This window comes from Cucumis sativus, chromosome 3 (assembly GCF_000004075.3).
Source record: "Cucumis sativus cultivar 9930 chromosome 3, Cucumber_9930_V3, whole genome shotgun sequence".
Lineage (NCBI taxonomy): Eukaryota > Viridiplantae > Streptophyta > Magnoliopsida > Cucurbitales > Cucurbitaceae > Cucumis > Cucumis sativus.
This window is the reverse complement of record NC_026657.2, coordinates 1742547-1755100: the sequence shown is the minus strand read 5'-3', so window position 1 is coordinate 1755100 and position 12554 is coordinate 1742547. Positions and strand designations below refer to the sequence as shown.

The 12554-nt window shown below is 32.4% G+C and overlaps 2 protein-coding genes across 3 annotated transcripts; one reads left to right on the top strand and one right to left on the bottom strand.

Moving 5' to 3' along the window:
* Positions 1-4014: 4014 nt before the first annotated feature.
* LOC101208656 (probable serine/threonine-protein kinase PBL19) lies at positions 4015-8637 on the top strand. 2 transcript variants are annotated; one of them, XM_031882752.1, is made up of 5 exons: positions 4015-4173; positions 4821-5147; positions 5801-6061; positions 7595-7717; positions 7902-8637. In XM_031882752.1, the coding sequence occupies exons 2-5, from the start codon at positions 5028-5030 to the stop codon at positions 8364-8366; spliced, it is 969 nt and encodes a 322-aa protein (XP_031738612.1). In that variant the 5' UTR covers positions 4015-4173; positions 4821-5027; the 3' UTR covers positions 8367-8637. The 2 variants fall into 2 exon arrangements, with proteins under 2 accessions (XP_031738612.1, XP_004147246.1); XM_004147198.3 differs by lacking the exon at positions 4015-4173 and having other exon boundaries at positions 4194-5147.
* A 671-nt stretch (positions 8638-9308) lies between these two features.
* On the bottom strand, positions 9309-11937 carry LOC101213455 (beta-amylase 3, chloroplastic). The gene is made up of 4 exons (XM_004147216.3): positions 11408-11937; positions 11058-11268; positions 10735-10845; positions 9309-10411 (listed from the first exon to the last, which is right to left on the bottom strand). The coding sequence occupies exons 1-4, from the start codon at positions 11914-11916 to the stop codon at positions 9626-9628; spliced, it is 1617 nt and encodes a 538-aa protein (XP_004147264.1). The 5' UTR covers positions 11917-11937; the 3' UTR covers positions 9309-9625.
* Positions 11938-12554: the final 617 nt, after the last annotated feature.

Sequence of the window (12554 nt, the reverse complement as noted above, 5' to 3'; positions counted from 1 at the left end):
TATATATTTTCAAGTTTATAAAGGTATGTTGTGTTTCTTTTTCCACAATTTATAAAGAAAGGTTAATAGAACAATATACTATCTTCACTAAATTTTAAGATTGATTGAAAGTATACACTAAACTTGAACATTTGTAAATAGATATGAATCAAGCTGGTATTTGGTCATTTTGGGATGTATCAGTATTCCTGAACATGCTTACATTTGGAAGTATACAACGTGACCAATTCTCTTAACTCCATAATATTGCACAAAAATGTATATTAAAGAGTGATAGTTGCCAAGGCCGTGCCACATATGTGCAAAATAAATAAATAAATCAAGATGAATGGTTGATAAAACTTGTTTTTAATGAGTTCACAATACTGAAATAAGTTATTAGATTGTATAAATTAAATTCAAATGTACGAATCTTTAAGATTCCTTGTACATGATTTCTTATCTTATTCTTTAGGTTAATTTTATGAACTACTTTTTTTTTTTCTCATGTATACCAATTTTTGGCTTTTAATTTTGATGAGAGTCATGTATTACAACATGTTTGGATTAACTAGAATTTTCTTTTTTAAAAAAGTCGTTTCAAATAAAATATTTTTTAATAGAATTTTTTAAAGCAAAAATAGTCATGTTTCATTACATTTTCTAAAAAATAATTTATACACGAGTTTGTTTGGTTTGTCATACGCAAGTGTGTCTTGATATGTCAAATTAAAACAAACGTATACAAAATCTCAAACACTTAAATATAAACATCATGGGTTGACTTAACGATAAAAAAGAAAATAGTCCCGATAACTAACTAAGAGGTCATATGTTCAATATACCTATGAATTATTTTCCTACAAGTTACTAATGTTTTTGTAAAAATTTCAATGCATATCAAACATAGACGTTAATAGACTGTCTCTATCGATGCTAGAAGATAGTAATCTGCCGATGTTTGTCATTGTTTATCACTTATAACCATAGACAGATCCATTAAGGTGTTCCTTGTAGTATAAATTAAAAAATATATTAAATAATGTGTTCCTTGTAGTATATTTTACCTTTGGCATAGTGGTTGTCTTTAAAATTCCAAGTTCTCGAATTCAAATCTCATCTACTATTTATTTATATTTATAGAATGCTTTAAAATTGCCACGAAAGTAATTAAAAATTCTTCCGAATATATTCAACATTTTGTAATAACCTAAAATAGTGTAACAATCCACTTTTTTGGTTCTACGTGATTACTACCCATTTTCAAAAAAAGAAAAGAAAAACTTAAAATTTTCTACTATAAATAACAAAGTTGGAAATATTTTCTTTAATTTAACCCCTAAATGAAACCCTTTTTCACATTTATTATTAGCTAGAGAGAGAAACAAATTTGAGAGAGACTTCAAAGTTTGGAGGAAAGTGCTTTCAATTTGTAGCCTTAAAAAAAATGGAGAAAGTGGTAGTCCTAAGTCCCATACAAAATTTTCCCAACTTCATTTCAAAGTCAATTTAGCATGGCCCCAATATCACCCCCTCAATTTGTGCTAACATCAAATTAATACCTTTATAAATGAATTGTACTTTCAGTAATTCTTTTTGGGAGAGAGAATTTGGTGTTTAATTTGAACTTTTCTTGTGAGAAATGGTGGAAATTTGTGAGGTAGGATACATACTGATTATCACCTTTAATGTTCATACCTAAATTCGAAAAACCAATAAGGTTTTTTTGAAATTTATCGTTCTTATTCATTTTAGAAGAAACTTAAGTTGATAATTGAATCAATTTTTAATCCTATAAAAAGTTTGGAATTTTTTTCCACTAGAGTTGAAAGCATCAAATTGACACTTGAGAACTGATTTGGTCCAAATTAATTCTTCAACTCCTTCAATTCAAACTAATTTCTATAAGTTTCTAACTTATCTCCCTAACCAACCAGAAATGTGTAGGAATATTTGTGATATAGAATTTTTTTTTTATTATTATTAAAAAAGAAATTTCTAAACTATTTGTAACGAAAGAGTCTATTATTATGAAAAAATTAAAGTAAACTTAGCTCAATAATAATTGATATAGTTTTTCATTTTAAAGAAAAAGTTCTGATCTCATTGTGTGGTTTGTTGTATTAGAAAAATCTATTTATAAGAAAAATGCTTTTTTTTTAAACAATACATTAATACATTAAATTTTTGTCTGACATTTTTCAAAAAATAATTTATGAAACAGAAATTGTAAACAATGTAACGTTACTGATGTGAATATAATATAAACAATAAGCATTTTAATTTTGTTTAAAAAGTGTAAACGGTTTATTTATTATTTTAAACTTTTATAGTTTTTTTTTAAATATCCATTAGTGTCGGTGTTTTATTAACATTTTCGTAAAATTAAGATCTCAACATTTTAGTCAAAATTGAAACGAGACACATGTATGACCCAACAATTACAATACCTTGAAAACGAGGACGTTCGAAAGCGACGTGAAAAAATAGTTGTCTCTTATTCTCTAAACGACATTAAAAATCGTAAAACGACACGATATATGCGTAAAAATAACAACTTTAGTATTTAAGAAAAATGAGTCTTATTAATTTGTGGTCATGAAGTTTGAGGTTTTCAACCCTTTGTGCATCCCTTCAAATGACCTAAATACTTTTCTTGTTATTTGAATTACTTTTTAACTTTTTGTTTAAATTCTATGTTCTAATTTCTTTTGTTTTTTTTTAAAAATCTAAATTCAATTTTAAGATAACTTGGTCACAATGTTTACTTTTCTTTCAAATTTTTATATTATCTAACAATTATGTTTTGATAAGATAAAATAACGATAACTTAAACTTTAATGGATTGCAGTAAAATATGATTACTGTTTGTGTCTACATATATCATGATAGATACAAATAGTAACATAAATAAATTGTGATATTTTGTTATATTTGTAGCCATTTTCAGAAATTTTGTTATTTAAAATATTTTTTAATTAGATATTTTTTATTATATATAAATATATAGTTAACTTTGTCTACCTATTTTTTACCAATATTTTTAAAAAACTACAAAAATATAATTTTTTAAAAGATTTTCTTTTAAAATTTGACTAAAAATCGAATTACTTTACTTACATGTATAAAATATGGTAACAAATGAAGAGAGAATAATTGTGTAATGTCTGATAATAGAAAAATAAAACCCAAATCAACATCACATTAATTTCCAAAAGAAAACTTGGTTTTGTTTATGAAAAAAAGAGAGGATATTTACATACTTAATTTTTAAATTTGTCAAAATACAAAACTAAAAGTTTAATTAATGGATCTTTTGTAGTTTATTAATAATAAGAATACTTTTACAAAGAACTTTGATGGGTAGGAATTTGATTTGTATTATAATAAAGTCCAAATTTTAATAATGAAAGTCTTTTTAGTTTACTATTTTATCTTTTTGATATTAGGAAAAAAAACAGTCAAAGTTCACTTTGTATTTTAATGAGTCAAAATGAAGACTTAAAAAGAGGGTTTTTGTGGCAATTTCTTATGGTGCCTAACCCTTTTCTCTCAAAATATTTGAACCCTAAATCAATCTAATTAAGATTGTAAATGATCTGTTTGATTATTTGATTTGATTTTTAATCAATCCTAAGAATCCAATTTGAGTTTCGTTTTCTGGTCAAATTGGAAGACTTTTTCTAGTCTAAAAAATATAGAAATGGATTCTCTTTGCTTTTTAATCTTAAAACTAAATTAATACCCAGGGTTTCTTTCAAATTTCTTTTTATTTAAACAACAATTTTTTTATTTACAAGTTTATCATAGATAAACTTTGATATATTTACGATTATGATTACTATATTTGCAAATGACGTAGTAGGTTTAATTTTGAAAAGAAGAAGATGAAATGGCCTTTCTTATTTGAAAATTAAGATAACAATAATATGTTTGTTAGAAGTGAGTCACAAAGCAAGATTAGATTAGCTTATTTTCTTCTTCTTCTTCTTGGCTTTTGGAGTTGGGTTTGACGAACTAAAGAAAAAAGAATGAACGCGTTCAAATTTCACTGTTTTTGATTTGGGACTTATGACTATAATATGAACAAACCCACCGCGTTAATATGACGTTATGATGATTGCCACTCTCATTGATGTTGATCCCCACATTTGAAAGGTCTTCTCTTCAGTCTTTGCCGCTGTGGAAATTCCGGTATTTTACTTCTGTCCCTTTCCCTTTCCTTCTCCTCCCCCTTTTCCTTTTCATACACGATACTTGTTTTTATACTTATATTTTATTCATCTTCCCCTTTCCTATCTTACAATCCCATCGTTTCCATCCCTTTTTCTTCTGTTTTCCACTTATTTGCACGAGGGTTTCGCTTTTTTTAACAATCCATTTTCGATTTCTATTCCTTTTCTCCACCTACTTCACTTTTAAGCCTTGATTCCATCTGGGTTCTGTTTATTTGTTCACATCCTGTTTGATGAAATGTCTTTTGCTTTTGGGTTTCTCTGTTTTGCTTTCTTCTCTATATAACTTCCTTCTTTTCTCTATTTTGGCTTCTGGGTTTGTGGGGTTTTTTTCTTCACATGGGATTTTAGTTCTTAATCGGAATTTTGAAATCCCCCTTGTGTTTATTTGTTTTTCTACCCTCTCCAGGTTTCTTTGAATTTGTTGTTTCCCCATTGAATGACATCTTTCTGAATTTCTGACTTTTTTACTTTTGAGTTTTGACCATAAGACCATAAGACCGTAAGACCGTAAGACCATAAGAATTTGCTTCTTGAAAACTGGTTTTTTCATTTCATTTTTCCTTTCTCTGGGTTTAAAAGATGAAGTGTTTCTTTTATCCCAAGGGAAAATCAAAGTCCAAAGGAATATCAAAATCTGCTCCAGAGTTAAACCAAGGAGAAAAATCCAACAAATCAGCCAAGGAACATGGTTTCAGACCATCCAATTCATTACCTTCAAGGAGTATTCCTGAATTGTACAAAGAGAAGGAGCAAAATTTGAGGGCTTTCTCTCTCCATGAGCTTGTTGATGCAACAAATGGCTTTAGCAGGATGTTGAAGATTGGGGAGGGTGGTTTTGGGTCTGTGTATAAAGGAAGAATTAAACCCATAACTCCCAATGGCGAACCTGTTGTGGTTGCCATTAAAAAACTCAATCAGCATAGCTTGCAGGTATGGCCTTCTTTCTCTGTTTTTCTCTCTCATATCATTCTAAATTCCCTTGATACACATCTTTTTTCTGGATGCTTGGAGTGGACCTGGGGATTCAATATTTTATAGGCAATGTCATTAATCATATATAAATGTTTATCAATATTTTAATTATCTGCTTGTATATAATATTCTGTAATCAACACATTAATCTAAATAATGAAACTGAAAGCTAGCTGACTTTCTCTTTAATCTCATGTTAGATCCATTCCTGGATTTGTGCTAGTCTTTGTTTGTTTGTTTGTTATTTATTTATTTAGTACATTTGTGTGTCTGGATTTATGCATATCGCTTATGGGTGGTCTTTTTGTTCTCAAATCAAGGGACATTGTGAAAACAGTTGAAAATAACTTAAAAAGAAAATGTACCATCCAACAGATTCTGTTTAACATTAAATTTTTTAGTCTTGTGGGTTTGGCTTTTTATTTTCCTTGTATTTTTTTTTTTCATTCTTTTTCCCGCAATGGAAGCCATTGTTTCTATTGAAAAAATAAATTGAAATTTATAGTTTGTACTAAAGGTAATTAGATTACATCTAAACAACATGAGTTGAACTTTTTTCCTGTCTGTTTGTGTAGTAGTGTTTCTTATGGCCGAGTTCTTCTGTTGTGTAGGGTCATAAAGAATGGCTTGCAGAAGTTCAATTTCTTAGTGTAGTTAGTCATCCAAATCTAGTTAAACTTCTGGGTTACGCAGCTGAAAATGGTGAGAGAGGGATTCAAAGGCTTTTAGTCTACGAGTTTCTCCCAAACAAGAGCTTGGAACACCATCTTTTCCAAAGAATGTCGCCGACTCTTCCATGGAAGCAAAGATTAGAGATTATCATTGGTGCAGCTGAGGGCTTGGCTTATCTACATGGAGGATTAGAAGCTCAGGTACCACAATTTAGATGCATTAGTTTTTGTTAGTTGACTGTTTCAAATTTCAGTTGATCTCATAACTTCAGAGCTTAAATGTTGCATTGGTAAAATTTCTTGCTTGCTTACTTCAGGTGTTGATGTCGTGTGTTAGTAAACTTTTTAGGTGATGTAGTTTTGGTGAGTGGACAACAAGAACCAAGTTCCCTTGAGCATCTCATTACAATTATATAATCCACATTCAGATTGAATTGGACAACGTTAGGAACTTAAGCACCTTGGAGAACCACACCCCAAAAGCCAACTATTGGGGTGGGAGAGCCAGGGCACTTAAGTACCACATTGGTCTTCCCTTTCTAGCCAATGTGGGACAAAGACATCTCATACTACCTTGGTTCCTAACAGTGAATTCCTTTAGAAACCTAGTAAAAGGAATTTTAACCCCTAGTTCACAGAGAACTTGGAGCCCGCCCTTGTTTAAGAATGTTTCTGTTTTTGGTTCATTATTTTGAAAAAATTATGTTTGTTTATGAACAACTTTTTTCCTCTAAGCTACCAAATTTTTGTTTTTGTTTTGAAATTTTGCTCTGATTTAAAAAATGCAGTCTAAAGGGTGAAAAACTCTAAACATAGGAAACAGTCAGTAAACTATGATAAAAAACTACAAACCAAAAATCCTTGTCTAATATTGACTTATATATTATAATTGGGTGCCATTTCTGTAGGAAACCATTCTATGACCAACAAAATAAGAGTAACAAAAGAGGAAGGCAAGATCCTCCCTCGGCCAAGGTGCTTACAAAAAATTAAATAAACGAACACCCAACTGGCATCAATAAGAAACATGTTCATAAAATTATTAAGTAATTATAGAAAATGAAGTTCACCATTGTCGTCTGCCCTATGCTTGCGCTTGTTGCCTGACCACCACTCATCATCACCCGTCTTTGCTCTTTTTTTTTGTACCCCTCCAATTTTCCCCACTTTTTAAAAATCTAATTTAATATAACTTAAAATTAGTACACCAATTGGCTATTATTTTAATAATAGAAAAAACCCCTTAGTGTCAACGTATCTATATCTGTGCTTAGAAAGACTCCTAAATTTTTAAAAGTTTCAAAATTACCCTTAAACTTAAGAAAAGAAAAAAAAGGAAAACACAACTAAAATACCCTTACCGTTAGTCTAAGAAGCATGGGTACGACACACCAATTTTAAGAAAATAATTAGGACAGGACATGTAGAGAACACTTTCTTGTTTATTTGTTATGAAATCGATAAGTAAAGAATACAAAAACTATAAAAGAATAGAAAAGATTGACACATAGATATACATGGTTCACTAACAGTGTGTTAGCTACGTCTACGGGGTAGAGGAGAATAATTTTATTAGAAAAAATATTTCAAAATACAAAACGGCTCCATTACTAACTAGTGTATAGTGCACTTCTTTGAACCTTGATAAGACATTCAAAATATTCCAATGTTACTATTAATTTTTAGGATGTATATAAATTTGTTGAGATCATTTTTTCATGTGTATTTTCATAGGTGATATATCGGGATTTTAAATCTTCGAATGTGCTATTGGACCAGAACTTCAAGCCTAAACTCTCAGACTTTGGTCTTGCTAGAGAAGGACCAAGTGGTGATCACTCACACGTTTCTACAGCAGTACGTATAGTAGCTTAGTTGCTCATAGTTTGTACATTATGCAACTTGTATAAAATATATCATGGTGACGGGAGTAAACTATATGCCTCTTTCCCCTAGATTGTGCCTTTTCCAAGATTAGGTTGCACATTTATTGTTACGATCAAATCTCAAATACCTATTTTTTTCCCTTTTTGTTTATCAGGTGGTTGGAACACATGGATATGCTGCTCCCGAATACGTTGAGACAGGTCGTCTAAAGAGCCAATGCGATGTATGGAGTTTCGGTGTGGTTTTATATGAACTTCTCACGGGTAGACGAGCTTTAGACAGAAACCGTCCCATGGGAGAGCAGAAACTTCTTCAGTGGGTGAGACAATTTCCGGTTGACAGTAGTATGTTCACCATGTTAATTGATCCTCGACTCCGAAACCAGTATTCCTTGTCTTCCGCCCGGGAAGTTGCAAAGTTGGCAGACCGTTGCCTGAACAAAAATGCGATGAGTCGGCCAGCAATGACAGAAGTAGTTGAAAGTTTACAGAAAGCGCTACTAATGACGGAAGAGAAAACAAGCTCTAGTAGCAGTAAAAATCATTCTCATGGTTTCGTGTTATCCCCAAAATTTGTTGATCAAAAGCATGTCGTGGTTAGACAACAAGGAAAGGTTTGATCTTTGAAAAAACTTCACTTTAGTTACTGACTGAGAATATTACATTCTTCAGAATGAAGTATGAAAGTTTTGACCTTTTGCAATTCCCAAAAATTCATCCCTTTTAGCACATTTTATTCTAAATGTTTGAATATGTAAATCTTAAATTATTAGAGAGAAAGCTGTACAATTGTTTTTTCCTTCTTGTTACTCTCTGTTTGTCAAGAATAGATTTTTGTGAAGGTGTAATAAATCTGGTCTAAATATCATATAATATATCATTCTTGCAATTTGTACTTTCTCGATCTCTCTTCTCCGAACGACAACGAAAAGGGAAGAGACATAACAATATTCTTAACTTCGTTATATTCATGGCTGCCAAAATTGAAGTTACTTAAACAATAGTTTAGTAACAAGTATGATAAGTTACATTTTAAAGGAAGAGTCTTCTTCCATTATACTATAATGGTATTTCCCTTTCTCTTTGGTACTTTGAAGGTTACAAATAGTTCCCTTTCTCTCTGGTACTTTGAAGGTTACAAAGATCTTTGTCGGATTGATATCAAGATCGGTACAAAAATTTCCATTAAAATTGTGTAATATTAGTTTAGAAGAGATTAGGTTGAGTAGCGAGTTAGGTTGAGTAGCGAGTTTTGATTTTATTCTGAATTCAAGTCTAAAAAGGTTTATGACTTTGATGTATCAAATAAAAAAGTTAAAATTTTGTTTTAGTCTCGATATCAATTGATGAAGATGCATCGAAATTAGTCATTAAAACAATTGACTAAAAAGAGTGATATTCCTAAAAGGTAGAAAGTAAAGTAATAAGTAAGGTAATATTTATGATAATGTTGAACGAAAATAGACAAAATGGCTTGAAACGTTCTTGGAAATCTCCCTTTCCAAACCTCCCCATGATCTTTCCCAAAAGTCCTTCCCTCTCAAGTAATGTTGGACTATAACTTAACTAATGAACTCCATTGTAATTTACAACTCATGAATTTGAACATTATTGAACAACATATGATTTTGGATCTTGCAGATTTTTCCACTTCATTCACTTACCTATATTATCTATATAGAGATCCCTTCTTCATCCAACTGTTTTACTGAGGGACTCAATAATTACAATTTTGGAAGTATAAAGATCACCTCATTACAAATAAAAGTATGAGGGTAAAAATATTATAAGAGTTTTGACTTTCCTATTCTCTTTTTCTTTTTCTCCTTTTCTTTAAAAAATTATAACACACTATCATAACTATGTTCTTGTTTCATATCTACACCGCAGCAACTTCCTTGATCTTCTTCTCCTTGATGAATCCAACATGAAGATCACTGCCACAGCAATCTGACTCCGGAAGTCTCCGGTTTCGACCGCCTTCCGACATGCTCTTTACGAACTCAACCAAGTTTCTCCAATTGTTTGGTTCAAAAAGGTTCTTGTTCATTCTCAAGTAAGTGAATGCAGCCAAACCATTTCCAGAATCTGACCTACTCGTGGCTAAAATTTGCTCATAAGCTGCTCCATCATACCTTTCTAATGCATTTTCACCAGCAAGTTCAACCTTTGCATCTCTTGTAGCCATTTTCACTTGTCTAACCAATCCTTCTGGTGAGCAATTTGCATGGCCAGGTTGTTGTCCATCTCTCATTTCCATACAAGTGAAGTTGAACACAACTCCATGTTTAGCTAACATTTTTGCAATAGGTGAGTACCCGTCTCGGTGTCGAGTGTTGTAGTATCCAGCAGTTAACTCGGCAGCATGGGAACGAGTACCATAATGCCAATGAATTCCTGCTACTTTTGCTGATAGTTTTGCACCAGTTCCACGGAAAATTCCCTTTGCAGCTGCTAATATGCTATCACCGTGCTGTAATAGCTTGCTCGAGTACCACGCAAGGAAGAATTCGCCATATTCGGTTTTCCATGTTCCTTCCTTTTTGAAGAAGCCAGTATCTTCAGGGAATTGGTTGTATTGACCAGAATCATGAGGTCCTCCACTGCTTCCCCAATCTCTTTTTCCAATGGCCTCTGCTGCTGCCTCAAGGGATGCTCTCATGTACTGTTGAACATAGGAAACATATCATTCTTTGTCAAAATTTGAAACGAAACAACTGTTTGAAAAACCGTTTGCGAAAAACCGTTTAAAACTAACTACTTCTCTAGAAGTTGTTTTCCACTGTTTCTCCTTATCTTGTTCTCACTAATAGACTATTCAAAGATTAAACCACAAGTTATGAATAGTTGGATAATAACATTGAACATTTACAATTGTGTAAATCAAGTTGCTGAACATCCCCTAGTTTGATATTGCTGTACCAGGATTATCTTTCCAGTTAGAGATTAGTACGAAACAAGATGTAGATCGAGTCTATCATGGATTACCTTGTCATAGCATTGGAATTCCCCAATTCCTGGAAATCTCCAAGTTCCATTGCTTTCTGGATAAGATGGATATCTGAGTTCCCCACATGGACCAGCCCCAACTTGAACTTCCTACAATTGCAAATAAACTTCAAACACCTTCTAAAGAAGACTTGAGTTTTATCTATGCGATCGATTTGTACTCGGTTTTTGAAGCTACATGATTACCAACAAATATAACTATGCTAAGCTATCATTTTGTGGGAGGATTAAAATGCGTGCAGAGTCGAAGAGGCCGATGACGATAAAGGATTAAGAGAACTAAATGAATTATAGATGATTACCGTGATAACTTCTCCCAAGTAGTCTCTAAATCGGTCTCGGAAACTTCTCATGTAATCAGCATAAACTTGGATTGGTGTTCTTCCTCTAAGAACAGGTAAAGAATCACATCCCAACGAGATGTATTCCGGATTCCTCCTCCCTGATCTGTCGGTGTAAACAAGATCCGGGTTCTTGCTTATTTCTTCAAGCACCCATGGTGGTAAAGGAATGCTGAAAGATCAAAGAGAGAAGGTCAACCGAATTTCTCAAAGTCGAGAATGATTACTAGTTGTTTACAATCGAGAAAAGAGGTTAAAAACAAAACGGAGAAAAGCGAGGATTCGAAAAAGCTTCATTGGATTATCTTTACCTGCAAGAATCTCCAACATTCCCTCCACACTGATGAAAAGACATGACTACTTGAAGCTTCAAGCCATGCTTTTGAACCATTTGCACAAGCTCAGCATAGCCTTCCCAATTGTATTTCATAGGTCCATCTTTCTCCACTAATCCCCACCAAGCATCCACCATAACTCCTTCCACCCCTGCACTCTTCAACGCCATTAAACTCGCATTCATCGCCCGAGGTTTGTTCAGACTCCCTCCAAGCGTAACCGTGTCAAGTGGAAGCATAACAAACACAGGAACTCTCAAGTCATTTGTGTGATGATTTGAAGATAGAGAATGAAGTTTCTCCAACTTTTCACCCCCTCTTTCAATCCTAGTCTCTTGTAGGGAGCTCCTTATTCGAAGACGGCTCAGTGGCTTTGCTTGCTTGAAGGAGATTATGCCATGGAGATCTTCAAGAAGGGGTGCCTTTATGATCTTGGTATCTTTCAGATTGATGAACGAAGTAGAAGATCGTAATGTTAAAGTCATTTTTTCTTAGAATATCTTGAAAACAAAGAGAAGGTAGAGAAATGTATGAAGAGTAGGCTGCATATTTATGAACAAAGATCTCTCAAAAAGTTTATACACTTTTCAACTTTGAAGCTGACAGCAATGGCTGTGGGCTCACATTCAGAAGGAAAAAGTACATAAAATCAAAACTTGTTGGCTTTACCATTTCAAAGTCTTTTTCAATATTACGCGCCATTTACTTCCATTTTATTCGAATGGTAGAGCTCGAAATCCCGAAACATTCTTCGAGATCGAGCTTCTTAATAGAATGTTCAACCGACCCATTCCAAATCAACCCAATTCATTACCAATATGCATCCTTCATTTCAATCATATCTATCAATGCAAACGCAAGTCAAAACATTCAAAATACCAAAACCAAGTTCAAAAAAATGTTCTACTTCTACAAATATTTCTCTTTCCACTATTTGTCAACTTACATAATGTAAAAATTCTCAGAAGGGTATAATGCTGTTTCAATTCAGTTTCTTCAAGATTATTCTGTTTACACTTGAAATAATTAGCTACAAAAACTGACTCATTTTAGAGAGAAAATATCTTCAAAGTCCTAAAATCTCTTAGATATTTCTTTGGGATCAATACCTATGAACTAAACT